This window comes from Lissotriton helveticus, chromosome 1_1, assembly GCF_964261635.1.
Source record: "Lissotriton helveticus chromosome 1_1, aLisHel1.1, whole genome shotgun sequence".
In the NCBI taxonomy this organism is placed as follows: Eukaryota; Metazoa; Chordata; class Amphibia; order Caudata; family Salamandridae; genus Lissotriton; species Lissotriton helveticus.
In genome coordinates, this window is record NC_136057.1 from 2,096,017,370 (window position 1) to 2,096,043,544 (window position 26,175).

General features: G+C 44.0%; 1 protein-coding gene across 1 annotated transcript in view; it reads left to right on the forward strand.

Annotated features, from left to right (window-relative positions):
- The window catches only part of LOC144756240 (calcium-activated chloride channel regulator 1-like), a 705,782-nt gene that overhangs the window by 352,040 nt on the left and 327,567 nt on the right, over nt 1-26,175 (forward strand). Inside the window, exon 5 of the mRNA XM_078645871.1 lies at nt 18,336-18,504. Coding sequence (XP_078501997.1) covers nt 18,336-18,504 — 169 coding nt within the window. The remainder of the gene's footprint in view (nt 1-18,335; nt 18,505-26,175) is intronic.

Genomic DNA, 26,175 nt, shown 5'->3' on the forward strand with positions numbered 1-26,175 from the left:
CCTCTTGTAGCTTGTTGTCTTCCTCTTATATGAACAGGAGGTCAGCCGTATGATCATTGGAGTCCATTTCTTTGTCCTAGGCACATGAGAGAGCAGGTGAAGCCCTTTCAAGACTCTTCTCAGGTCGCAGACTGCAGGTTCAGTCTTCTGTTGATCTTCCACAGGTGCAGGAGTGTTCTGCTGTGGGCACATGGAGATGCCACATGTATGCCTGGCACAAGCCAGTGGGTGGGAATGACTCCTGTGTACACCCTAAGCAATAGGGTAAAGGTTCTCAGGAAAACCCTACCCACTTTGTGCATTTTCTAGATGATGGAAGTCTTCGGCCACATTAAACTTCCTCTGTGGGTGTTGGGGGTGTGTGGGGTGTGCACTATGGCAATCCAACTGTCCTACTACATTTAACACTACAATACATTTTGAGGCAGTCACTCTGCCCCCAATAAAGCCAGAGAATAAGTCTGTAAAACAAAGAGGAGTTTTCCATCAATAAGATAATTTATACATAAGAATTGTTTTGGCATCCTGTTTATCTGCCTTTCGAGTGTGCCCCCGGTGTTATATGTAAACCCCAGCTTTCCTGTCAAACTGGATTTGCCACTTCAGCAGATTGGACACCGCAATATCAAAAAGATGCACGCTGTAATTGGAGTTTGCCATCTGGGAGGACAAACGATGGGGCCTGCCAAGATATCGGATAACATTTGCATGTGGTAGGGGAGCTCTGATTGAAATTAATCCAGTTCCTGTGCTCCATTCTCCTGGTCAAGGGATCAACAATACTTATCTATGCCCAGGACTTTGCTCTCTGGCCTGGGAGCCGTTATAACAACTAACAACTTTTCAAATGCCAATTAATGGTGACAAAAGTGGGGGAGAAAATGCAAATCTAACTTCCAGGAACTTCAGACTGGGAAAAGATAACTTTCGAAAAGGTTATACATCCTTAAGTAATATTTGTTAGAAAATCAAATACACCATTGAATTGGATTTTTAATAATCATTAAAAATATTTACTTAATTAGTCTAATTCCTGAGATACAGTGTTAGCAGTTTTTAACTGTACATAGGACAGGCAGGCATGCCAAAGTGCAAAATAGATTTTCAGCTTTAGTCACTATAAGGACATGTTAACTATACATTTCTACATCGCCTACTTTTAAACACCATGCAACCTGCCTTGTGGACTATAAGGTCTACTTAGGGGTGACATATTAATATTGAGAAAGGAGGTTTTGACAGGTCCAATTGTAGTTTGTACACTGCTACAGCCAGGATCCACTGGTAGGCCTAAAGCAATATTTGAACTTGCACTGTAGGGGATGGCTCAATAGGTGCTGCAGTCCTCCGATGGCACTTAACTTACAAGCCCTGGATACACCTTGTACCATATTCTAGGGGTGAATAGGCATGTTAAATGTACCAATTAGGAATATGAAAATGTTATCATGTTTGAAGGGGAGCATAGGCACTTTACTACTAATTATCAAGGGTAATGTTCACAGAGCTCTAAAACCGGTAGCTAAATAAGGTCCATAAAAAGGTGAAAAATACATGGTGACCACGCAGAAAACATGGATTCCTCATCTTCTCCTTACCTCAGATGTCCAGTTCTGCTTCAACCCTCCTACTAACTATTACACCTGATGGTATGGCGATTGAAACCAGGAGTCTGTGTGGTTTAGGGGCATCCCCAGGTATGTCTATCTACATCAAAGAGTCTCATAGGCTACCCACTCATGTTACCTTTATTGGGGTTTCTATTCCCTGTGTTGCTCCAAGAGTGTGGGTCATTTCTCCTTGAATCTAGTAAGGTGTTTGGTTTCCTCCTTAGGTTGTCATTTAGCAGCCTTCAGTGCTTTCTGATCTCCAGAGGAATATCCAACTCAGTTGAATAATTTGATTTCTGATTTACTTATAAGGTTTGAGCTAACTAACGTGTCCCTCAGTTTGCTCTCCTGATCTAATTTGGGATTTTCTCTTGATCATCTAAGCTCTTCAACTGCCCCATCCAAGTCATTAGAAGAGGTAGGTCTGAAGGTTCTCTCACACAAAGTAATTTTTATAGTAGGCTACCAACTCTGCCCATAGAATTGGCAAACTCTGAGGTGCTGTTTTTCTTCATTTTGCACCCAAACGATTGGCTGCCTACCCTTCTGTTGCTTTTCCTTCACTTTCCTTGGAAGTGACTCTTTTTACCTTGGCTGTAGAAAGGGTTTTTTAGGTTGCAGGTTTAACTGCTTCACTGCGGGACTCGTATTTTCTTTTTTGTCACTTTTTTGAGGTGTTCAACGAGATCACACACCTTCTGGTACAACTCTCAGCAGATGGTTACATTCTGGTATGGCTTATACACGGTTATTGGTTCCACCTCCCGCCTTCATTCAGGAACAGGGTTAGTTTCCTCATGGGTTGAGATTTGGGGAGTCTACATTATGGTAGTTTGGCATGCAGTCACTTAGACAATCTCCTGGGATCTTTGTGAACCACTACCTCCTTTATGTTTTCACCAAGGGGGCTGGTTTTGGTAAAATGTTCTGGGTGCTGTAACTCTGTTATGTAGCTATCTATATTACAGTTTCATGTTTGCTGTATTACGTAATGTTATGTGTGCTATTCCAAGCCCCTGCTGGTACATCTTGCAAGCTCCTCACAGATAAGGACCGGGAAAGAATGCATGAATTGGTAGTGTTTCGATTACCTACTGGTAGTCTTAAATACACAGAGTCCTATTCTTCTGCGTCTTAGTTTTACAATCCCTACCTCCACCCATGAGCCTTTTGGTCATGGTGGCTCTATTCTTGCTTGATATTACAGGATGTTTTATGGGAGAGTAACCTTCTTATCCTATCTCTCTTGGGAGGAGTTAAAAAAAAGTTAGGGGTTTTAGGTGGCCAATCTTTAGAGGTGGATAGCTTACTACTCAGAGAAAAAGACTAGGCAAGGATGAATAGGGATGAGTGTAATGAAGATGATTGTCCTCATTATGAGTTAAGGGCTAAATTCTAATCCATTTGCAAAAGTGTTTGCACAAGGGATCTGAATTACGAGTTGTACAGTAATTATCACACCCTCATAATTTTCTTCTGATAATATAATTATTCAGAGTCTTCCGGAAAACCATAAACTCAAAGGTTGTTGCCGCTGTGAAGATTTTGAAATCCTCTTTAGTTTTCTTCAGTTGCGCTACTTCAGGGGAAAGAGTGTCCACTTTGGCAACAAAGTCCTGTGCATCACTAATCTTTTGTTCTACATCCAAGAGCCTTGAGTCTAAACCAGAACTTTTATCCTCAATTCTTTGAAGTGTCGTAGTGGTATCTGTCATAAAAGGTCAAATGTTGTGTAGTTCATCCATAATATCGTCCAAAGTCGGAGGGAAAGGAGAATTTGTTGGGGTGGACAGATCTTTTTTCACTAGCTTATTAGTGTTGCCGACCAAATCTTTGCGACCACTAATATTGGAACCAGTAGCCCCTTGGGGCTTGTTAGTATGCAGGAGATCCATGTTAACAACAATTTATATCCACAAGAGCAAATAAAGATCTCTCTCCAGGCACAGGTAACCGAGTCCTCACAACGATGTGGCAAAAAATTGCACTAACAATACAATTCAGATGAGGACATGACTAATAAAAGTCAGCACAAATAGCATTAGTTCCATGTAAGGTAAAGATAAAGGCATGAAATGAGGTAAAGAAAACACATTTGCTAAAGAAAACACCATTTGGTGTACAGTGACGTTAGTTGTGAGGAAAACAGCCTAAAAGGGCAAAAAACACAGACCACAGGGGCATATTGCTGCGCTGTCTCCAGAAAATGGTTCCTGAGGCAAATGCACAAAATGGCATCTTCACTGCGAGGAGCCACGAAGGCCAAACAGAGATAAGGGAAAAAGTGTCCAAATAGGTTGTTTCAGGTCTAAAAAGCTTGCCTCATGGTTCCCCACCGCTTCCAACGATGATATCCATTGAATGACTGCTGCACCGTTGATTTAAAAGGCGCCCTTCAGCTCCGAACATTACCAGAGGTCACGGAGCTGTCTTAATGAGTGGCAGTTTTGTTTTGCCACCGCTGCGTGCCTCCTACTGTAAGTACTTTTTAACCAGCTCAACTTCATCGAATGTACACTTATATTTAGGTCAAATGGCATGTACATATCATGTGGAACAAACTTTAGTGCATCATGAAGTATGTTTATATGGCGCTCCAGATCTTGGGCCAGTAGTCTCTGCGGCTCTCCATCTGCCGCACCTGGAACCTCTTCCCACCCCCGTCTTCCTGCACTTGAAAACGACTCGCGGCCCAGCTTCGCGGGTGCCGCTCGCAGTCTGGACTTTGTGTTTTTTACCTACTGCCATCAACATTTGGGACCGCCTCCAACTTCCCTGGAACTCTGCCGATTTGGGGCTGACCTGTGGACACTTTAGGGCTGACCGACGGGAGCGGGACTGCGAGGACCAGTAGTCTCTGCGGCTCTCCATCTGCCGCACCTGGAACCTCTTTCCTCCCCCACTTTCCTCTATTTAGCCACACTCTTGCCCGCGCACTGCGGGACGCGCGCGGGCACGCGCCGGGTGAAGCCCGGGACAAGGGCGGGACCGTCTGAGGCCGTCCGAGGACGAACGTGGCCGGGCTGGGCCTCTCCTTAGTTTTGAGTTGGGGTAAATGTATGCTGCAAGTATTTTGGGCTTTTATGCTTTATAATTGTATTCCACCCATTAGTTTGTGTATACTTACTGTAATCGCTATCGTGTCAGTATTCCTTGGCTCTCAGTTATAATGGCACAACGTCTTAGGAAGGGTAGAAATGTTACCCTTTCTACTACTAGTGGGGTGGTTACCGGCACTATAGATCAATTCATTAGACGGGCAACAGTGGTGTTAGAGAAAATTTAGCACTTACTGAAAAACGGTTGTCCATAGATCTTTTAACTGGGAAGCGCTCCTCACTGGGTATTATTGGGTCAGCGGTTACTCCCGAACAACAAGGACCTATAGATCCACTTGTCACCCTTAGTTCAATACCTAGTTCCCTGCCAGTGGAGCCTGAAAATTCTATGGTTGGTCCTATACTTTGTTTATCAACTACCAGTTCAGTCACTAGTGGTTTGAGTTGTAGAGCTTCCAAGCCTTCAACGCCACTTAGTTCCCCCCCTAAAAGCCAAAATTTGGTGATACCAGTTAGCAAAAATCTTAAAACCAATGCGAACACTATCACTAGCAAAAGAAAGAGAGGGGTTGGTTCACAGAAGGGTGGCCCTGCAAAAACTTCAAAAAATACCAACACAAATCCCTCTCCATTCTCTACGGTTTTGTCCCCCAGCCCGCATGCGGCGACCCCTGGCCCTTCCCAATTATCTCTCCAATGCAGCTCTGATGAGGGTTTTTTGGGTAAAATGGAGATATTAGTTAAATCCCTGATGTTACCTCTACTGGAGAGAACCAGAATGAATAACTCCAAACTAGAACAGCTTGAAAAGCTAGTTACTGTGAACACCGGCAAGCTTGACATGCTTGCGAAAGCTATAGAGGTTAAAAAGGCCAGTGTTCCTGTTTCCAACGGCCGTGGGTCTAATGATTGTACTGGGGCTGTTAAACCGGGTACTATTGATAGGCCAGCTAATCGATTTGTACAACCATGTGTGGAGACGCGCCCTACAGCAAGTAACTCTCCAGGTCCCATTAGGAATAGAGGCAAGGGGGCAGGGGTGGCGGCTAGTACGCAGTTAGCACTGCATGCACAACGAGTAGTATCCAAGCCTAATGGGCGTATTCCCCTGGCTAGCGAGTGTATTAAACAGCGGCTCCCCTGTGTAAACCTCCCCCCTGAGTCAGTACCATACACGATTATATTGGTGTAGTACCAGGTATTGGGGCTGAGAAAGTAGAATCACATAGGGAGTTAAAAAACAAAGTCATTTATTGGCTTAACAAGAACAGAACTCTCCCTCCCTTTTCTAACACAGAGATATTGAACGTGAGGAGAGTGAGTTGGGTGGGTCGTAGTATTAAGGATCTAGAGAGTGATTGTGTTATTGTGAATTTTAGAGACTCCGGGGTTGTTGAGTATATTCGTAGAGAACCAAGATACGGGAGAGTGGGAGACATTCAGTCCCTAGGCCTTGATTACTTCTATGCCTATGAGAGTTGTGGTCCATCCCATCCTCTACATTATCCTCATAGAGGGAGACTTTATGTTGATAATCCCTTTGATAGGGTGGAGCACTGTCTCCCTTTGACAAATCAATTTGATCCGCTTATGGGCTTAGAGGGGGTGGACTGACTTTCCAACTCTTCTGGTGGCTATACTGTGACCAACACATCGGGTATGGCCTCATTTGGAAGCCATCCCTGTAGGACGAGGGATATTTTAGCGAAAGACAGGGCTGTGGTTTGTGCTGTTGTTGAGGACAGTGGTATAGCACCAAATGTATGCCTCGGGGAGGAGAATGCACCTCTGGTAACGAATGTTCTGGATACGGCCAGTGTTGGCCGGATGGTCGGTAAATGTGTGGATATGCCGTACTTGGGCTCCTCAGTTAGAGAGAATCCTTTAGTGGGAGGTAGTCAATCGGGGTTATTCCTGAGGGAGCCAATGGAAACTCAGCAAATAAACCAGGACTCCTCGCTTAAAATCGTCTCGTGCAATCGTCTCGTGCAATCGTCTTTAGCGGGGCTAAAGAGTAAAACTGTTATAAGTGAATAGGTCGATTTTGTGGATGACAATGACATTTTAATTTTTCAAGAAAGCTGGGCTTCGGATCCAATTTTCCGTTTGGGGTACACTAATTTTTATAAACCTGCTACTAGAGGCCTAAGGGGCAGACCGTCAGGTGGTTTAACTATATGGGTGAGGCAGTCGCTTGGTTATAGGCAAACTGAGGTAATAGTACACAACCTGGACATTTTAGTGATAAAGCTGTCCCGGCCCAACCAACAGGAGTTAGTTATTGTTAATTTTTATGCTCGTGGACTGCCTGGTGGACGGAGCCCGGATATTATTAAAGAGTTCTTAATTCTATTGGGAGGGACTTGTTTGTAGTTATGGCAGATGACCTACATTTTACATTCAGACCCCTTTCTATCGAGGGGGAAGACATCTTTGCAGAGGAAGATGTACTCTGGAACATCCCCCACCTAGATTTAAAACCCATTAAGAAGTGGTCTGAGGCCGCCTTACAGTGGCTGGGTCTCTGCCTGGAGTGGAGGTTGAGAGCCGTCAATGGTCGAACGAGTTCTGACAAAATTGGCAGGGAAACATTCGACAATGGTATCAACTCTAGTCGAATTGATTATATTCTTATTAAGGCTGAGCATTGGTCCCTTCTCGAAGATATGAAAATTATCGCTCAACCCGAGAGTGACCACAACTTGCTCCTTCTCAGCTTAAAAATCGACGACTGCCGGGAACGCAATGGAGCCACCGAGATCGCAACCGCTGAGACCCTTCTTACAAATGATAAGCGTAGGGTCAGGTGGAATAGGGTTGTAGATGATCCCTTTATCCTAGGTAGGGTCTCCTATGAGGTCTTCACCACCTTCTGTGCCTTACAGGCACTGGTAGAACAAGAAGATCAACTTACGAATGTCAGTGTACTCCATGAGCAGCTCTTTAGAGTTCTGAAAACTCTTTTCTCTAAAAGTGCTAAACCTGGCAAACCTATATCAAATAAATCGGGGAATAAATGGTACAATAATTTGTGCCGTCTGGCACATAGTTCCCTGGTTAAAGCCCTAAAATCGTGAGTTATCGATAACATCAGGATAGCAAGGCTTGAGTATAAAAAAAGCCAAAGGCAGGCCAAGAAAGAGTGGGAAGACAAACATTGGCAGGACCTATTAGAGGCAAGTAAACTAGGAAACCAGACTAAGTTCTGGCAGATCGTTAAATGGGAAGTACTGTGGAATTGCCTGTTCCTTCAAATCATGTGTCCGCAGCTGACTGGGTGGAATATTTTGAGTCGCAATTCAGGGGCCACGATTCAGAAACAGTTTGTGTCTCTGGCGACTCTTTTATAAAGTCTCCGTCCACGTGCCCCTCCCTGGTGTTCATGTGCAAAGATGTAGAGAATGCACTTAGGTTGGTACAAGCCGGAAAAGCGGCAGGCATGGACTGCATCCCGGCCGACCTATTTAAATACGACCCTTTGAACTGGGTGCCATGTATCACCCTTTTAGCAAATGCCATAGCGAAAGGGGCTCCAATCCCGGACTCTTGGCGGGGGGCCGAGATCTTACCAATATTCAAAAAGGTGGATCGTTCGGCCCTGGGAAATTACCGCCCCATCAGTTTAATAGACGCCATCCCGAAAATTATAGCTAGGATGGTGTTAGCTAAAATTCAGGATTGGATAGACCTTGAGAACGTTCTGTCCCCCTTACAAGCAGGCTTTAGACCCTGTGTCAGTACGATCGACCAGGTGTTCAGATTCCTTTTAATTTATTGGAAGGTGGTTACTCTGGGTGGAGGCACTATTTATGCAGCGTTTGTAGACTTAAAGTCTGCATTTGATTTAGTTCCAAGAGCTAAGCTAGGAGGCATTAGGAACTCTAGGAATGCCACGTGATCTTTTGGAAATAGTGAAAAGACTTCATGACGCAAATTTTGCACAGGTTAGGTGGGGTACTCAAGGGCAGGTTACTGAGAGATTTCCTGTCACCCGTGGTGTACGCCAGGGCTGTGTACTTGCACCGACCCTGTTTCCGTTATTCATTAACAGGGTCGTGCAGTACTTTGACGAGAGACCCACAGATGCTCCAGCCCTAGATGGTACAAAGTTTCCGCTTCTTATCTTTGCGGATGACACCCTCATACTTTCTAAAACTCAGAAGGGTCTTCAGACCAATCTAAATAAGTTTGAGGAATTTTGTCAACATAAGTTAATGTCACCAAAACAAAATTCATGGTGTTATCTAAAAATAGGTTGCAGACTGGTCATGTTAGCATGAATGGTTATGGGTTAGAGCAGGTGAAAGTTATGACATATCTAGGGGTGGTATTGGAAAATAGGCTTAGTTGGAAACCCCAGCTTGACGTACTCTCCTTAAAGTTTGCCCAGTTGACAGGGTGTCTAATCAAGGAACAGAGATCTTCCATGACTAAAAGGATAGGTCCTGCGTTAAAAATATATAATGCTAAAATAAGTTCAGCAATCCTGTACGGTGCGGACTTATGGGCTTCTTCGGACCTTTCCTCATTAGTTAAAGTTCAAAACAAATTCCTTCGAAATTTGGTTGGTCTTCCCCAATCGAGCCCAATGAAGCCCCTGTTACTTGATCTAGGTTGTAATTCTATAGACGATGTTGCCCATTTTAGATCAGTAGCTTTGTGGAGGAGGATATGGACAACTCCGGAATTGGCACTTTTTGCAAATGAAATCTCGGGTCTTAGATCTGTAGTGGGATCAGGCAACCTCCCGTTGTTTAGACAAGTAAGAACACTACTGGAAAATATGGGCCTAGGTCAGTTGTGGTTGTCCCCAGAAAAAAGTGTCTTTCCCTCAAAAAGGGATTTCAAAGCACTTTATTGGGCTACAATAAGACAAGAACTTATCATACAGACAGATTCCACCTCTTTGACTGGTAGATTTTTGGTACATAAGCTTGACCCCTCTCTTGAGGACTATTGGGATATCATCTCTAAGAGTGGAGATAGGAAATTATATCATCAATTTAGGGTCGGATCGCTCCCCTTGAGGTCATTCACTTCTAAATGGAGTGGTATTCCTAACGAGTTTTGCCCATGGTGTAGGGACCAAAAAGAGTGAAAAAAATGGGACCCTACTAATACCACACAATGTTTTGTTGTATATGTACCACCATATCTCAAGAGAACCTTACAGTTATAAACCACATTTAATGTTACATATGATTAAACAAACAGAAAAACTTTTTATGCATTTTTATCATTTATTTCATATTACATAGATATATACTAAACAATTACAGTGCCTAACACAAAAGAGTGGATCTTAAAAAAAATGTGTATACATGTACATCATTCATAGTATAATATAGTTGATTCCAAAAACAGTTAAAAACAAAATGTCTGGCTAGAGACAATTAAAACCAAGTTGTCACAAGGGACAGTTAAAACCAAGTTGTCGACGCAGCGTTTCGGTTTTTTTAAAATGACACCTTCTTCAGGACAGGGTTCTATTTAATAAAGAAAACATGAAATTAGAATCCATAATCGTTTGACACCTTTTAACATGTTTTTATGTATCACTATACAGTTGGTGAACAACATTATCTATTTGGCGAGAATTTCAACGGATTTTCCACACTTTATCAGGGCACATTTTTTGGGTGGTTTAAGGATCCTTGAGTTATATGGGGTCAGTCAACAACAAAAACACATTTAAATTTGCTACGAAATATATAAAACAGGGGCCAGTTTATGAACGTATTTCCCCAATTTACATACCTTATTAAGTCAAGAGCTTATCATTTGGCTTTCAACTATGGTCCTCAATTTTCAATTCACGAGGTTTATCATTCAATTTTCAGGATGCTTTTTATTCATTTGGTTGAGCATATTTAGACAAAGGATCCTCTCTGTAGAATGGATCATTAATAATATTTAAGTGCTTGTTCTAATCATTCTATAGTTTCTTAGACATTTGTAATGTATTATAAATTGGTGAAAGGGCCATTCAGTTTACCTTTCTTTGTGAGATATATCCTCTATGATAGAGGGCAAGGGAGCCACCGTAATATGGAATTGGGTCTATATTTTCTCTGTGACCAGTGCTTTTTTTATGTAAAGAAAGAGAAGAGAGAAACCTTTAGTTTGTTATCTCATTTTCAAATATGCAATTGACACGTAAACTGATCTCTAGTGCTTAATCTCACTTACCCTTAATAGCAGGGATTAGGCTTACAAGGCTGCACGTGACTGGATTATCACTGTGTCCCTCGGTTGTTCTTATGGGCGGTTTTCTTCAATTTACCGTCTCTACAATCAATAAGTAGGATTTTTGTAAATCACATGCCCTAGTTTTTGTTGGGTGCATGTGCGCTTGATAAGTTCTTTTGAACGTTTTTAATTTACTCAGACATCAGTGTATGGAAGGTGATCCTAAGCGTTCGAAGTTGTGTCCGAGATCGATCATTGCTTTATGGGGCTTAGTATGTTCGTTTTCTTAGGCAGGTAACCGTTATCCTATCTTTAAAATAAATTTTACCCTTTATTCTTAGTTAGTGGCGTTTTTCGAGAGTGGTATAACAACGTCTCCACGTTGAGACGACTAAAAAATATTCGTAGCCCATTAACATCTAAGTTAGCATTATATTTCCCAAATGCCTACATGTTTTGCCCAATAGATTATGCTAGCTTCCTATTTCGGTTGTGCTCAAGAAAGAGCACTCTCAATGGACATTCTTACCTTCGTTGTGAAATTCGGCCTCCCTGCTCCGCTTGCCCTTCGTGTACTCAGCGTCTCGGTTAGCTAGTGTTTGTCAGTTTCATTTTTTATACCTGTCGATAGCGCGCGTATTTCTCTAATCTCGCGTCTTTTCGATCTCAAGGTGGGCTGGCTCGTTATTGCGTTCTCAATTGCGCGACATGTATAGCGGACTACTAGAGTAGTTTTTTCTCTCAATTCATCTAGAACTACTGTTGTAGTTCTTTCCATTACTTCCGGTTTTCAACTATGTATTATTACGCTCTCTGCTAGTCTCATTACTATTAACACTACACGTAGAGTTTAGCGTCCTTAGATCAATTCATACAGTATTTTTTCTAAAATACTACGTTTATTAACTGTAAATAGATTCATACATCGTCATTAAATGTACCGTAGCTACCCCATAAGTTTTATAGTCTACATCTTACGGTGCATGGCTCTCGGTTGTGTTTCTAAGAAACCTATGTTTTTATGGTTCTTACTTCACGGTTTCCCTTAATACATATGTCCTGGGGGGATGAGAGCTATTTATAACTAAAGGATGCGGTCCCAATCTTCTTTACTATTCAGGCCATTTTTCACTGTATTAAAACGGGACATGAAGAACTGTTCGGGTTTTTTTCTTTTTAACTCCATATCTCCTCCTCTTGAATTCATATGGATACTCTCTACGCCACACCATACCAAATCATGGATTGTATGCTTTGCTGCCTGCCAATGTTCAGTTAGGGGAGCTCCTTTTTTATTCGTGCGAATGGCTCATTTGTGTTCATTGATCCTTAGTCGGATTTCCCGACTTGTTTCACCAATATACATTAATTTGCATGGACATTTTATCATGTATATCAGGTTTTTTTATTTACAATTAATAAAGGATTTTACTGAGTGTTTTGTTTCATTATTTTCAATGCAGTTCCCTTTATGTATATTTTCGCAATTGCCACAGTTGCCACAGGGAAAGGTTCCAGTGGGCAAGGGTGCATTATTAATGCTCGATTGTGATGTTACAAGAGTTTCCCTATATGTATGTACTAGACTATTTCTTACAGTGGGATTGCGCCTAAACGCATACATCGGTTTAGGCAACTTTTCCTTGTTTTTATTAGTGACCAGGTGCCAGTTATGATTAATTATATTTTTGACTTTATTACTGATCGAATTGTAGTTCGTCACAAAGATTAACCGTCTTTCTTTCTGTTCCTTCTGTTTCTTTACGAACAGATTGTCCCTGTTGAAGTATTTGGCTCTCTTGTATGCATGTTTCACCATGCGTCTGGGATACCCTCTCTCAATGAATTTCTCTAATAGGATTTTTGCATGTTTATCAAAATCTTTTATTTTTGAGCAGTTGCGTTTTAATCTTAAAAATTGACCGAACGGAATATTGTTTTTCTGGCATGGAGGATGGTAACTGCTATAATGTAGCATAGTGTTCCTATCGGTTTCTTTAGTAAACAGCTCAACCTGAAGTAACCCTTCTTCATGTTTGATAATTATATCTAAAAATTCACATTTCTGGGTATCAAAATGTACTGTGAATTTAAGGTTGGGGTCCCCCAAATTTAACCATAAAATGAATTCTTCCAAGGTGTCTAGAGGTCCGGACCAAATAAAAAAAACATCATCAATATACCTGGACCACGTCGATATATTTTCAAAAAATGGGGCAATAGAATTAAAAATGTGGGTCTCTTCGAACTGTGCCACATAAAGACAGGCCAGGCTCGGAGCACAGGTAGCTCCCATGCTGGTCCCTTTGATTTGTTTAAAAAACTCCTTATTAAAGAGAAATATGTTGTTTTTTAAAACTATAGTCACACAGTCAATAATAAATGTCTCTTGAGGATTGGGATCTCTATCCATGGGGCATAGTAGGTTTTTAATCATCTCGATGGTACTATCCTGTGGGATATTCGTATAAAGTGCCTCAATATCGAGGGTCACTAAATACTGAGAATTCATTTTATTGTTAAATTTGGGGGACCCCAACCTTAAATTCACAGTACATTTTGATACCCAGAAATGTGAATTTTTAGATATAATTATCAAACATGAAGAAGGGTTACTTCAGGTTGAGCTGTTTACTAAAGAAACCGATAGGAACACTATGCTACATTATAGCAGTTACCATCCTCCATGCCAGAAAAACAATATTCCGTTCGGTCAATTTTTAAGATTAAAACGCAACTGCTCAAAAATAAAAGATTTTGATAAACATGCAAAAATCCTATTAGAGAAATTCATTGACAGAGGGTATCCCAGACGCATGGTGAAACATGCATACAAGAGAGCCAAATACTTCAACAGGGACAATCTGTTCGTAAAGAAACAGAAGGAACAGAAAGAAAGACGGTTAATCTTTGTGACGAACTACAATTCGATCAGTAATAAAGTCAAAAATATAATTAATCATAACTGGCACCTGGTCACTAATAAAAACAAGGAAAAGTTGCCTAAACCGATGTATGCGTTTAGACGCAATCCCACTGTAAGAAATAGTCTAGTACATACATATAGGGAAACTCTTGTAACATCACAATCGAGCATTAATAATGCACCCTTGCCCACTGGAACCTTTCCCTGTGGCAACTGTGGCAATTGCAAAAATATACATAAAGGGAACTGCATTGAAAATAATGAAACAAAACACTCAGTAAAATCCTTTATTAATTGTAGATCAAAAAACCTGATATACATGATAAAATGTCCATGCAAATTAATGTATATTGGTGAAACAAGTCGGGAAATCCGACTAAGGATCAATGAACACAAATCAGCCATTCGCACGAATAAAAAAGGAGCTCCTCTAACTGAACATTGGCAGGCAGCGAAGCATACAATCAATGATTTGGCATGGTGTGGCGTAGAGAGTATCCATATGAATTCAAGAGGAGGAGATATGGAGTTAAAAAGAAAAAAACGCGAACAGTTCTTCATGTCCCGTTTTATTACAGTGAAAAATGGCCTGAATAGTAAAGAAGATTGGGACCGCATCCTTTAGTTATAAATAGCTCTCATCCCCCCAGGACATATGTATTAAGGGAAACCGCGAAGTAAGAACCATAAAAACATAGGTTTCTTAGAAACACAACCGAGAGCCATGCACCGTAAGATGTAGACTATAAAACTTATGGGGTAGCTACGGTACATTTAATGACGATGTATGAATCTATTTACAGTTAATAAACGTAGTATTTTAGAAAAAATACTGTATGAATTGATCTAAGGACGCTAAACTCTACGTGTAGTGTTAATAGTAATGAGACTAGCAGAGAGCGTAATAATACATAGTTGAAAACCGGAAGTAATGGAAAGAACTACAACAGTAGTTCTAGATGAATTGAGAGAAAAAACTACTCTAGTAGTCCGCTATACATGTCGCGCAATTGAGAACGCAATAACGAGCCAGCCCACCTTGAGATCGAAAAGACGCGAGATTAGAGAAATACGCGCGCTATCGACAGGTATAAAAAATGAAACTGACAAACACTAGCTAACCGAGACGCTGAGTACACGAAGGGCAAGCGGAGCAGGGAGGCCGAATTTCACAACGAAGGTAAGAATGTCCATTGAGAGTGCTCTTTCTTGAGCACAACCGAAATAGGAAGCTAGCATAATCTATTGGGCAAAACATGTAGGCATTTGGGAAATATAATGCTAACTTAGATGTTAATGGGCTACGAATATTTTTTAGTCGTCTCAATGTGGAGACGTTGTTATACCACTCTCGAAAAACGCCACTAACTAAGAATAAAGGGTAAAATTTATTTTAAAGATAGGATAACGGTTACCTGCCTAAGAAAACGAACATACTAAGCCCCATAAAGCAATGATCGATCTCGGACACAACTTCGAACGCTTAGGATCACCTTCCATACACTGATGTCTGAGTAAATTAAAAACGTTCAAAAGAACTTATCAAGCGCACATGCACCCAACAAAAACTAGGGCATGTGATTTACAAAAATCCTACTTATTGATTGTAGAGACGGTAAATTGAAGAAAACCGCCCATAAGAACAACCGAGGGACACAGTGATAATCCAGTCACGTGCAGCCTTGTAAGCCTAATCCCTGCTATTAAGGGTAAGTGAGATTAAGCACTAGAGATCAGTTTACGTGTCAATTGCATATTTGAAAATGAGATAACAAACTAAAGGTTTCTCTCTTCTCTTTCTTTACATAAAAAAAGCACTGGTCACAGAGAAAATATAGACCCAATTCCATATTACGGTGGCTCCCTTGCCCTTTATCATAGAGGATATATCTCACAAAGAAAGGTAAACTGAATGGCCCTTTCACCAATTTATAATACATTACAAATGTCTAAGAAACTATAGAATGATTAGAACAAGCACTTAAATATTATTAATGATCCATTCTACAGAGAGGATCCTTTGTCTAAATATGCTCAACCAAATGAATAAAAAGCATCCTGAAAATTGAATGATAAACCTCGTGAATTGAAAATTGAGGACCATAGTTGAAAGCCAAATGATAAGCTCTTTACTTAATAAGGTATGTAAATTGGGGAAATACGTTCATAAACTGGCCCCTGTTTTATATATTTCGTAGTAAATTTAAATGTGTTTTTGTTGTTGACTGACCCCATATAACTCAAGGATCCTTAAACCACCAAAAAAATGTGCCCTGATAAAGTGTGGAAAATCCGTTGAAATTCTCGCCAAATAGATAATGTTGTTCACCAACTGTATAGTGATACATAAAAACATGTTAAAAGGTGTCAAACGATTATGGATTCTAATTTCATGTTTTCTTTATTAAATAGAACCCTGTCCTGAAGAAGGTGTCATTTTAAAAAAAACGAAACGCTGCGTCGACAACTTGGTTTTAACTGTCCCTTGTGACAACTTGGTTTTAATTGTCTCTAGCCAGAAATTTGGTTTTTAACTGTTTTTGGAATCAACTATATTATACTATGAATGATGTACATGTATACAAAAATGTTTTAAGATCCACTCTTTTGTGTTAGGCACTGTAATTGTTTAGTATATATCTATGTAATATGAAATAAATGATAACAATGCATAAAAAGTTTTTCTGTTTGTTTAATCATATGTAACATTAAATGTGGTTTATAACTGTAAGGTTCTCTTGAGATATGGTGGTACATATACAACAAACCATTGTGTGGTAATAGTAGGGTCCCATTTTTTTCACTTTTTACTCCTTGTCCCTAAACAGAAACGTGAGGAGACCTCCCTTCTTTTTTATAATCAGGGACCAAAAAGAGTCAATAGGCCATGTTTTCTTTGTCTGCCCCGCATATCTAGCCCCCGGACAAAATGGTTAAAACCAATTTGTATTAACATGAGAACACGGGTTGGGCTGGAGGCTCTATGCCTACTTAGGACAAATACCACAGATCCAGTGGCCATTGCTGACTTAAGTTTCTGGGGTGGTCATGGATTATTAGAGCTAAGCACCTAACAGATATTGATCAATTGTTTTAATCGTTTTATAATTGTGTATACATCTCTTAATACGTCTTCTGATTTAATCTTGTTTTATCTATGTTATATTACCCGTTTTGTATGACACTTTTAGTAGATCGATTTTGTGATGTATAGTGTCTAGGATTAAATCTCCGGGTGTAAAAATAATGTTCTTTTATTGTAATGCTTGACAGTTTTAATATGGAAATGTACTGTATTTTGCTTAATGTAAAGCATTTTATGACTGTCTTTTTCAGATGAAATATTCTGAAATAAAGACGTATGATGAACACCAGTTTCAAATCTGCCCCTTGAGTTAATTCATTTTGGTACTGTTTTCCTCCAATCACTATTTCCAATAACAGTTTAATAGGCTGGCCGTGTGGGTGGAGAATTTGAAATGCATTAGTCAGAAATGTAGGGACGAGTGAGGGAAGCATTATATTTGAAACCTTATCAGAGTTGCCCTTCTAGGCCTTGCCTAGAGACAGGTTGAGCTGTTTTAAACATATCATGCAATAAAAAAATGAGGGCTGGGCAGTAAATTCCGTTCCCCTTGCAGAATTTGGGTAATTTTGCATTCTGCAGAGAACGCGAAATTGTCAAAAATTCTGCGATCCGCAGCTCTGCGGAATTTTTCGCTTGTTCACGCTTTCAAAATGCGTGTTCATGAGATATTTCTCCCCAAGCAAGGAAACAGCGTTTGGGAACAGTAAAAAAGCATCACGAACGGGCGGAAGAAGCAATTCCATGTGTTCGTGGAACTTTTGTGTGCTCGCGGAGACTTTTACCATTTCGCGGAGCTTTGCATAATGCGACTTTGCAAATTACGCCCACCCTAAAAGTAAATAAATAAAACTGCATACATATATGCATACAACGAGGGGTTTTAGGTCAGCCATCTTACACAGTGGTTGGTTCATCTGTCATTCACATTTTGCTTTCGTTCAAAATGGCACAATGCATGGGGGGGTGGGTCATCCCACATTGTGTGCTTAAACAGTCAACAGCAGTTCCAAGTCACTTGTACCTTTTCTTTATGTCAATGAAAATCATCTATTACAGTGATGTGCATTAACACTTAAAAGGCTTTTTTTTAATCTCCTCCTAGTGCAACAGCTTGCTAGTGTACATCAATATTGTTCTATTAGCATTATATGTGATGGTTAGTTTTTTTTAAATTTACTTTTTATCGTAAGCGTATGGTTGCCATATTAATGCAGCAACATTTTCAATTTCCTGTTTCCCTTTTTTATGTTTATTGCATATGCTTGCAATAATAAAGAATATCCATCATGCCAGCTTGCTAAGGCCATGCATTTCAGCTATGACAATGCTCGTTATGGTTTCTGTTGGACAATTTAGATACATTTTGCAACCCAGTTGCAGATTTTTTTGTTGTGCCCGCTAAGATAAACATAGTGGTATCAAACTATAAATGCATTTTACCTGATGCTGTGCTTCTTATTTAGGTGTTCAAGTGATTTTCGAGGTGTTTTTGAATGTCATGGCGACTCCTGCTCATCCAAAGCATGCACGTATGACACTTCCAGTGGTCTTTATAAAGATGGATGTACATTTATACCAGATGCAAGCCAAAATACAGGAGCATCAATCATGTACATGCAAGCTCTGCCCACTGTAAGTACTTTCTTTTTTTAGATTATAATGCTGTATCGAGATAGTATATAAAGTAAAACATCAGTATACTTTTTTACAAACAGAGTTCAAAACAGTTCCATCACCCAAATTGAAATATAGAATATAAAAGGAAGAAATAAATTGAACCACAGCTGCATATAAGCAAAATGGAGGAGTAACTGAACAAAACCAATCTGAATGGTATAAAACTGTACATAGGCAAACGCAATTTAATGTTTTTAAATAAAGATGAACATTAGGGGGGGAAGGGAGGGAAAGGGGGGAAAAATAGGAAACAGCTAAACAATTAATGCAAAGATAACCATAGGAGGTAACTTAACATATCATTAAGAAGGAGTATGCCAATGTACATACAAAGTGGATCAAAAAGTCAAACTGGAAAGGATTGTTGTGAATGGTATCCAAAGTAAATCCTTTTTAATCAATAGGGGTATAGAGGTGCCATATGCGCGGTCTGGTCTGTGATGATGACATAACAGGTTCCACCAAGCTTGAAACAAGATTTTAGCAGTATCTTTCCAATTGGTAGTAATAATCTGAAAGGGAATACCTATAAATAAGTCAACAAATTTACCCACACCTCCCTGGGTACTCCATATAGGAAAAGAGCCACCCAGAAAGACGTGGTCAATATCAAAAGGAACATTGGTAGATAACATTTCATTTAATTTCTCCCAAATGAGTAACCAGAAGCTCTTAACCAGAGGGCACTGAAAGAACATGTGACGTAAATCACTCTTCTCATGAGGGTAGGACCTGCATTTCACAACCTCCAATAACTTGAACTTATGGAGATCCAAAGGGGTAAGACAAAGCCCATTGTAAAAATAATATAGAGTCTGCGTTGTACTTGCTGGTCGTGAGGAGGTATGGATTTTTGCCCAGATGGAGCTCCAAGTCTGAAACAAGAGTTCTTGTGCTAAGTCTATACTGTTCTTTTTTTTTTTTTTTTTTTTTGTTCCAAAACCTTTATTGCACATTTGCATATTACACAGTGGAATGCCTACAACCCTGCGGGCCGGCCGCCATCATATAATCGTCACTCACAGCAAAGAGAAGCAGAAGGAGCATGTAAACAAAAATCAGAATAGTGTTCCCCGAAATCTGCTGTGCAAAGAAAACAAAATGTGCAGTATTAGCAAATAAAACATTCGGAAGATGCGGTTTTGACGACCATTTTCACGTTTTCTTCTGTAAAACAACAAACTAGAAACATTAACCCGTTAGGAACGACAGTACGGTCTGCTATAACACAGTACAGATCAAGCTCTAAGTGTCGTATTGGAGGACCAGAAGTCGAATCACAATTCTTAGTGCCCAAAGTTGTTCATCATTCAATACATTCTCCCTCAATGCCCGGCCCCTCATGTCACCCCCCACCCGAAACCCTCACTTGCCCCAAGCCCACCACCCCTCCCATGTTCAACCCCCTTCACTTTCGTCATCGGAATCTATCTGGTCATCCTCGAGCAAGGGCTCACAAATATCCCCCCTGAATACATTCCATTTCAACCAGATCTTGTTCCATTTCCCCGGGCAGGCACGGCTGGAATATATTGCTCTCTCGGTCAGCATTACTCTGTCCATGGTCTGGCACCACTGGGACCTAGTCGGCAGGTCTGCCGCCCCCCATCGTTGTGCTATGTCGCGTTTCGCCACCATGACCCCCGCTGTGACCCAGAGTTGTTCATACCTGGACAGGTCAGTAGGTTCCCATATATTCAGTAAACACCTCCTCGGGTCAGGCAGTAGGGAGTGTTCTAGTGTTTGTGAGAGAGTGCGGTGTATTTGTTTCCAGTACTCCTGGATTTTGGGACAGTCCCATATGGTGTGAAAGAAAGTGCCTTCCTCTCCGCAGCCGCGCAAACAATAAGGATGGGGCGCGCGCTGTATGCGGTGCAATACTGTCCTCGTGTAATAAACCCTGTGGAGGATCTTAAATTGAACTAGTCTCATGCGTGCCGAGATGCCCACCTCCCTAGGTGAACCCAGCGCCGCATTCCACTCATGTTCGTCCATATCCTGAACGTCTCCCTCCCATTTCTCCTTCAGGAGGAGCGTCGGATCAGGGGAATTATTAAGCAGTTTACGATAGGTGAGGGACGTCGCTTTCTCCAACATGTAATCTGTGAGGAGGCGGTCTTCCAAGGGAGAAGACTCCGGCAGTGGTGTGCCGGGTGGTAGGACTGCGAGCAGTGCATGGCGAATTTGAACGTACCTGTAAAGTTCCCTGTCACCAAAATCGTACAGCTCTTTCAGCCGGGTAAAGGGAATTACTTCCTCCCTCTCCCACAAGTCCCCTACTGTGGAGATGCCAATCGTGTCCCATTGAGCGAACCCCTTGGTGTTTCTGAGATTGCCCAACGCTCGGGAGTCCCACAGTGGAGTCATTTCGGTTATCCTCCCCTTCCAACCCAGGGCCTCCGTCGCTGCGTGCCATATTTGAACTGTAAGTTTCGTGGGGCCCAGTAGTGCCCGCATCTTGCGGCGATCGTACAAAGGCCCTAACAAGCTATTGACACCCAGTTGAGTCCTGTCTGAATGAAATGCCGGGTCAGTATGTGGCGCGTGGATCCACTGATTAATCGGCTTGAGGTGTGCAGCCCAGTAATACAATTTTAGATTCGGCAACGCGATACCTCCGCTGTACCAGTCTCTGTGTAGCTTGGACTGCGCCACTCGTGCTGGGAGGTTACCCCACAGAAGGTTGGAGACCAGAGCCGCCGCTTTCTGGAAGAACTTAGGTGGCACAGGATATGGTGAGTTTTCAAGGACATACAAAAACCGCGGTAATGCCATCATCTTGTAAAGTGCCGCCCTGCCCAAGAGTGTTAACGGCAGGCTCGACCAGAATTCTACATCTCGTTTAAGCCGGACCAGGTGCGGAGTCAGATTCTTATCCATGAATTCTGCTGGTTCCCTAGTGACATGTATTCCCAGGTATTTAAAGGACGTCCCCGCCAGCTTCAGCGGGCACGCACTGTCGAGAGTCAGGGCTGGACCTTGCAGAATGTAAACTTCAGACTTGGCCCAGTTTAGCGTATAGCCTGAGACACTGCCGTGGGTGTCGCAGATGCGCAGTAACGCTGGTATGCCTTCATCGGGGTCGGTTAGATATACTAACATATCATCGGCGTACAAGGAAAGCCGGTCTTCCCAACCCCCAGGCCACGTTATGCCTTTAATGAGGGGTGAAGCTCGTATGAGGGTTGCGAGGGGTTCAAGCGAGATAGCAAACAGCAAGGGCGACAGAGGGCACCCCTGCCGCGTGCCTCTTCCCAAGGGGAATGCATGCGAAATATGACCATTAGCTACCACGTGCGCCAGTGGGTCCGTGTAGAGCAGCTTGACCCATGCCAGAAAGCGAGGGCCAAAGCCCATACGCGTCAGTGTCTCGAACAAGTATTCCCACTCCACCAGATCAAATGCCATCTTGGCGTCAAGCGCTAGAATCACTGCTGGTGATTTAATGGCGTCAGATCTAGCCAGCACCCCGTGCAGTCGCCGCAGGTTCAACGCCGTGTTCCTGTGTGGCATAAATCCGGACTGATCCGGATGTATGATCGAAGGCAAATGTGGCAGAATCCTAAGTGCCAGGAGTTTAGCCAGGATTTTCACTTCCGCGTTTAATAGGGAAATGGGCCGATAGGAGGAACAATCCTCCGGCGGTTTCCCCGGCTTGGGGATTGTTACGATAGTCGCCACTCGTTGGTCAAGCGGAAGTGAGCCCTTCTCGAGACTATCCCTGAACATCCCCAACAGATGTATACTGAGGGTCTCCGGCATCGCCTGGTACCATTCTATGGGTATACCATTCGGTCCCATCGCCTTACCTGGGTTAAGTGCATGAATGGCCAGTTGGATTTCCTCCACAGTAATATCTGCCTCTAAGTCGTTTGACGCCTCTGGTGACAGTGATTGTACCTCAATCGGAGCCAAGAGAGCTCTCGCGGTTTCGGATGTGACTATCCGTTCCGGGGTGTATACTTGTTGGAAATAGGCCGCCAGTATCTCTGTGATGCGCCTAGGGTCTGAATGTGGCACTCCATGCATGTCCTTGAGCCGCTGTATCCCCCTGGAATTGGTCTCACGTTTATCCAGCCACGCCAGCATTTTCCCTGCTTTGTCCCCCACCTCATAAATTCTATTCTGAGTATCTGTTATGTAGCCTTTAACAACCACGCGGAGGTGATCGTTGTACAACTGCTGTTGGAGAGTGAGTGCGTGTAGGGTGGAGGGAGAGGGGTGTAGCTCATGGGCCGTGGTCCGATCCTTCAGTGCCACCTCTAAAGCGGCCAGTGCCTGGGATTGCTGCCTCCTATACCCAGTTATAGTGTTAATTGCTTGCCCTCTCAGGACCGCCTTATAGGCTTCCCAGAGTGTCGCTGAGGAGCGTACTGAGTGTACATTTTCCAGAAAGTATTGTTCCGTGGCACGTGTAAGGGCCTTACGGACCTGTGGAATTTTAAAGTAGGATGCATGGATGGGGTAGATGCGCTTACGTGTTCTCGCTCGCATGGTGAGAGTCAGTGTGAGGGGTGAATGGTCTGAAACCCCCCGAGGGTGTATCACTAGGTTGTCAACGTGACGAAGGCCATCGCCCATTGACAAAAAGTAGTCGATACGGGATAGGCTACCATGTACTGCGGAGAGAAAGGTGTATTGTTGTGCGCCCGGGTGTAAGTGTCTCCAGATGTCAGTCATTCCCATGGCCATTGCAAACCGCCGCAGGTACGTATCCCCCCCCGCCAGGGCCGGTGTGGGACGTCTATCTAGCCGTGTGTCCATGACCGCGTTGAAGTCTCCCCCTAAGATATTCTCCCCCTCCGGTAGAGTCAGCAGGAAGTCTCCTAATCTAGGGAGGTGTACTGAATGCAGTGCCGGCGGAATGTATACTGATATAAGGTTGAAAAGTGACCCCTCCCATTGCCCATGCACAGCCGCGAAGCAGCCTTGATCATCCGTGTGAGACGATAGAGGCAGGAATCGTGAATTCTTTTTTATTAAAACACCGGACCCTCTAGAACCAGATGTGAAGTCTGAATGAGCCCACATTTTGTAACCCCGTCTATCCAGAGCTTTTCTAGCCCCCCCCATTAGGTGAGTCTCCTGCAGCAAGGCCACGGTAGGTCGCAGTCGCTTAATAGCAGTCAATACCAACCCCCGTTTAACCTTGTCTCCCAAACCTCGAACATTCCAGGACAGTAAGGACAGAGTTGGGCTTTGTGTATCGGTGGAGTCCAGTCCCTCTAATGGTGGTACGTCGTTAGCCATTGGGAATCAAGGGGTATGAAGTGGAGCATCCCGTAACAGTGGGAACAACTTTCATGCCTATACGGGTACAATCTTAGCATAAATATTACAAAGCAATTCCTATTCTCTGTTTCCGTGCTTAACTGGGTCAGGTGGTTCGATACGTCCCCCGAGTGGTATGGTGTATTACTTGGCCGTACATATGTGTTCCCAACAAACAAATTCGTAACTGTAAAAGAACAACCCGTCCCCCTTTCCCCCCTCCCTGCTTCCCTGCCTAACGGACTTTCAACTGCCCGCCTCCCCAACTGAGCAGAGTGCTTAACCCAACCCATAACCAGAGTACTTGCGTGTAGGGGGGAGAGTGTCTCCCCGAGCAGGCGGCATCCCTGCGTGCCTCAGGTGAGGTCATGCCAGTGTCCACGTGCAGCAACTGAAACACGAAGGTGGTGGTCAGCAGTTGTGGTCAGCGTAGATCCTGGGGGGGAGGGTCATCCCTCTCCATCCGCCCCTCCTGTTCCACGGGAGGGAGAGTCCTCTGCCCCCCCATCTCGACCAGATGCTTGCGAACCATGTCTGCTGTCGTCTCTGCGGTTGTGATCTGGTCCGCGGTTCCTGCGGTGCCGGCCCACCGTGTGCCAACCTTCCAGCCAATCCCGGGCAGCCTCGGGGGAGTCAAAAAACCACACTTTTTTGTCCGCAACAACTCTCAATCGTGCTGGGAAGATCATCGAGTACGGTAAGTCCTTCTCCCTCAACGTTCTCTTAACTTCCAGGAACGTTTACCTTTTCCTAGCCACCTCAGCCGTGTAGTCAGGGAAAAACGCAAGTCTTGAGTTTTGAATCTGAATGGCGGGCGCCACCCTGGCGGCCTGCAGAATGGCATCACGGTCCCTGAAGTTAAATAGTCGTGCTAGTATAGGCCGTGGAGGGCCCCCTGTCTTCGGTTTTCCCCCCGGAACGCGGTGGGCCCTTTCTACCGAAAAGAAGTTTGAGAGTCCCTTTGGCTGAAGTCGGGTTTTTATCAAGTCCTCCACATAGAGGTCCATCGCCCCTGTGTCCTCGGATTCCGGCACGCCTAGGATTCGGACGTTGTTGCGTCTGGAGCGACCTTCCTGGTCATCCAGTTTGTCCCTCAGTATTTTGTTGTCAGCTTGAAGGCGCTCCATTGATGTTTGCAGTTCAGACACGTCCTCCACCAATGATTTGGTGACGACCTCTACTTGCTTGACCCTCTCGTTCATTTTTTGGAGGTCCGCCCGGATCAGGGTGACTTCAGTGGCGGTCGCCCCGACTGTCACCTGCACCTGGGCCAACGCCGCCAGGACATCCTCAAGCGTGGCCTTCTTAGCCCCATCCGCGTCCGCCGCTTTCCCGGTGTTCTTGCGTTGTTCCTGGGGCGGTGATTGCTTCTCATACGCGAATTTATCCAGCTTCGCTTGGGTGGAGGTGTTTTTGGGGCCCCTGTTCGACATGGTAATGCACGATGTCAGCAGCGCCCAGACTCACAGCTCACCAGCGTTCGTGCCGACCGCGGCCGCACCAGCAAAGCACTCCCGCCGCAGACGCAGCCCGCAGTCCACAGCGAGGGGGCGAAGAGTCCTCCCCTCAGACTTACAGCCGTTAGGGGGCCCCCAGGGTATGCAACTCGGAGTACTGGCAAAGGGGTGCGCCAATCCGCGCAGGGGCACCGCCCGAGGTCCCAGGAGCAAGGTGGTCGCTCGATCCCCCAATCCTTATGAAGACTGCGTGGTGGTGTGCTGGAGGTCCTCCTCTCCCCTCCGGTGGCACTCCCGCGGATCTCGTGCGGGGGGTCGAGCACAGTAACGAAGGGGCCCCGCAGGGACCCGCCGCCCCCACTTGATATTCTTGGGAACTGGAGCCAGCACAGTCCCGATAGGGGAGTCTCCGTCAGGTGCCGGGGCGCCGCTCGCTCAAGGCGCGGAGAAATGGCGGCTGCACCGCCGCTGCCAACGGTCCAGAATGCGCCCACGACCAGAGCAACTGGCGGTGTACGGCTGTTCCAGGCGTCGCGGGGGTCAGCGCTCACCTCGGGGCCCCCGGGGGCACGATTGCGGGCTCTCCGGACCGCGCGTCCGGCGACCGACACTTCCAGCCGCACCCCTGCCGCTCCAAGGCAATTTCGGGCCGGTCACTCTCTCTCCGCGACCCCGCTGCTTCCAGGCTGGCAGTAGGCCCTCCGCACCTTCGGTGTCCGCTCTGCTTACCGGAGCTCGTCTGTGCTGCCACCGTTCTCAATTCCGCAGCGTTGGGTGCCGCACGGACTCCGGGTCCGATCCTCTCCCACCAGCACTTAAAAATTCAGGATTGATGTGACGGATTGTCGTGGGAAGCCGCCGTTACTCGGGAGCCTCTCTACGCTGCGGCCGCCATCGT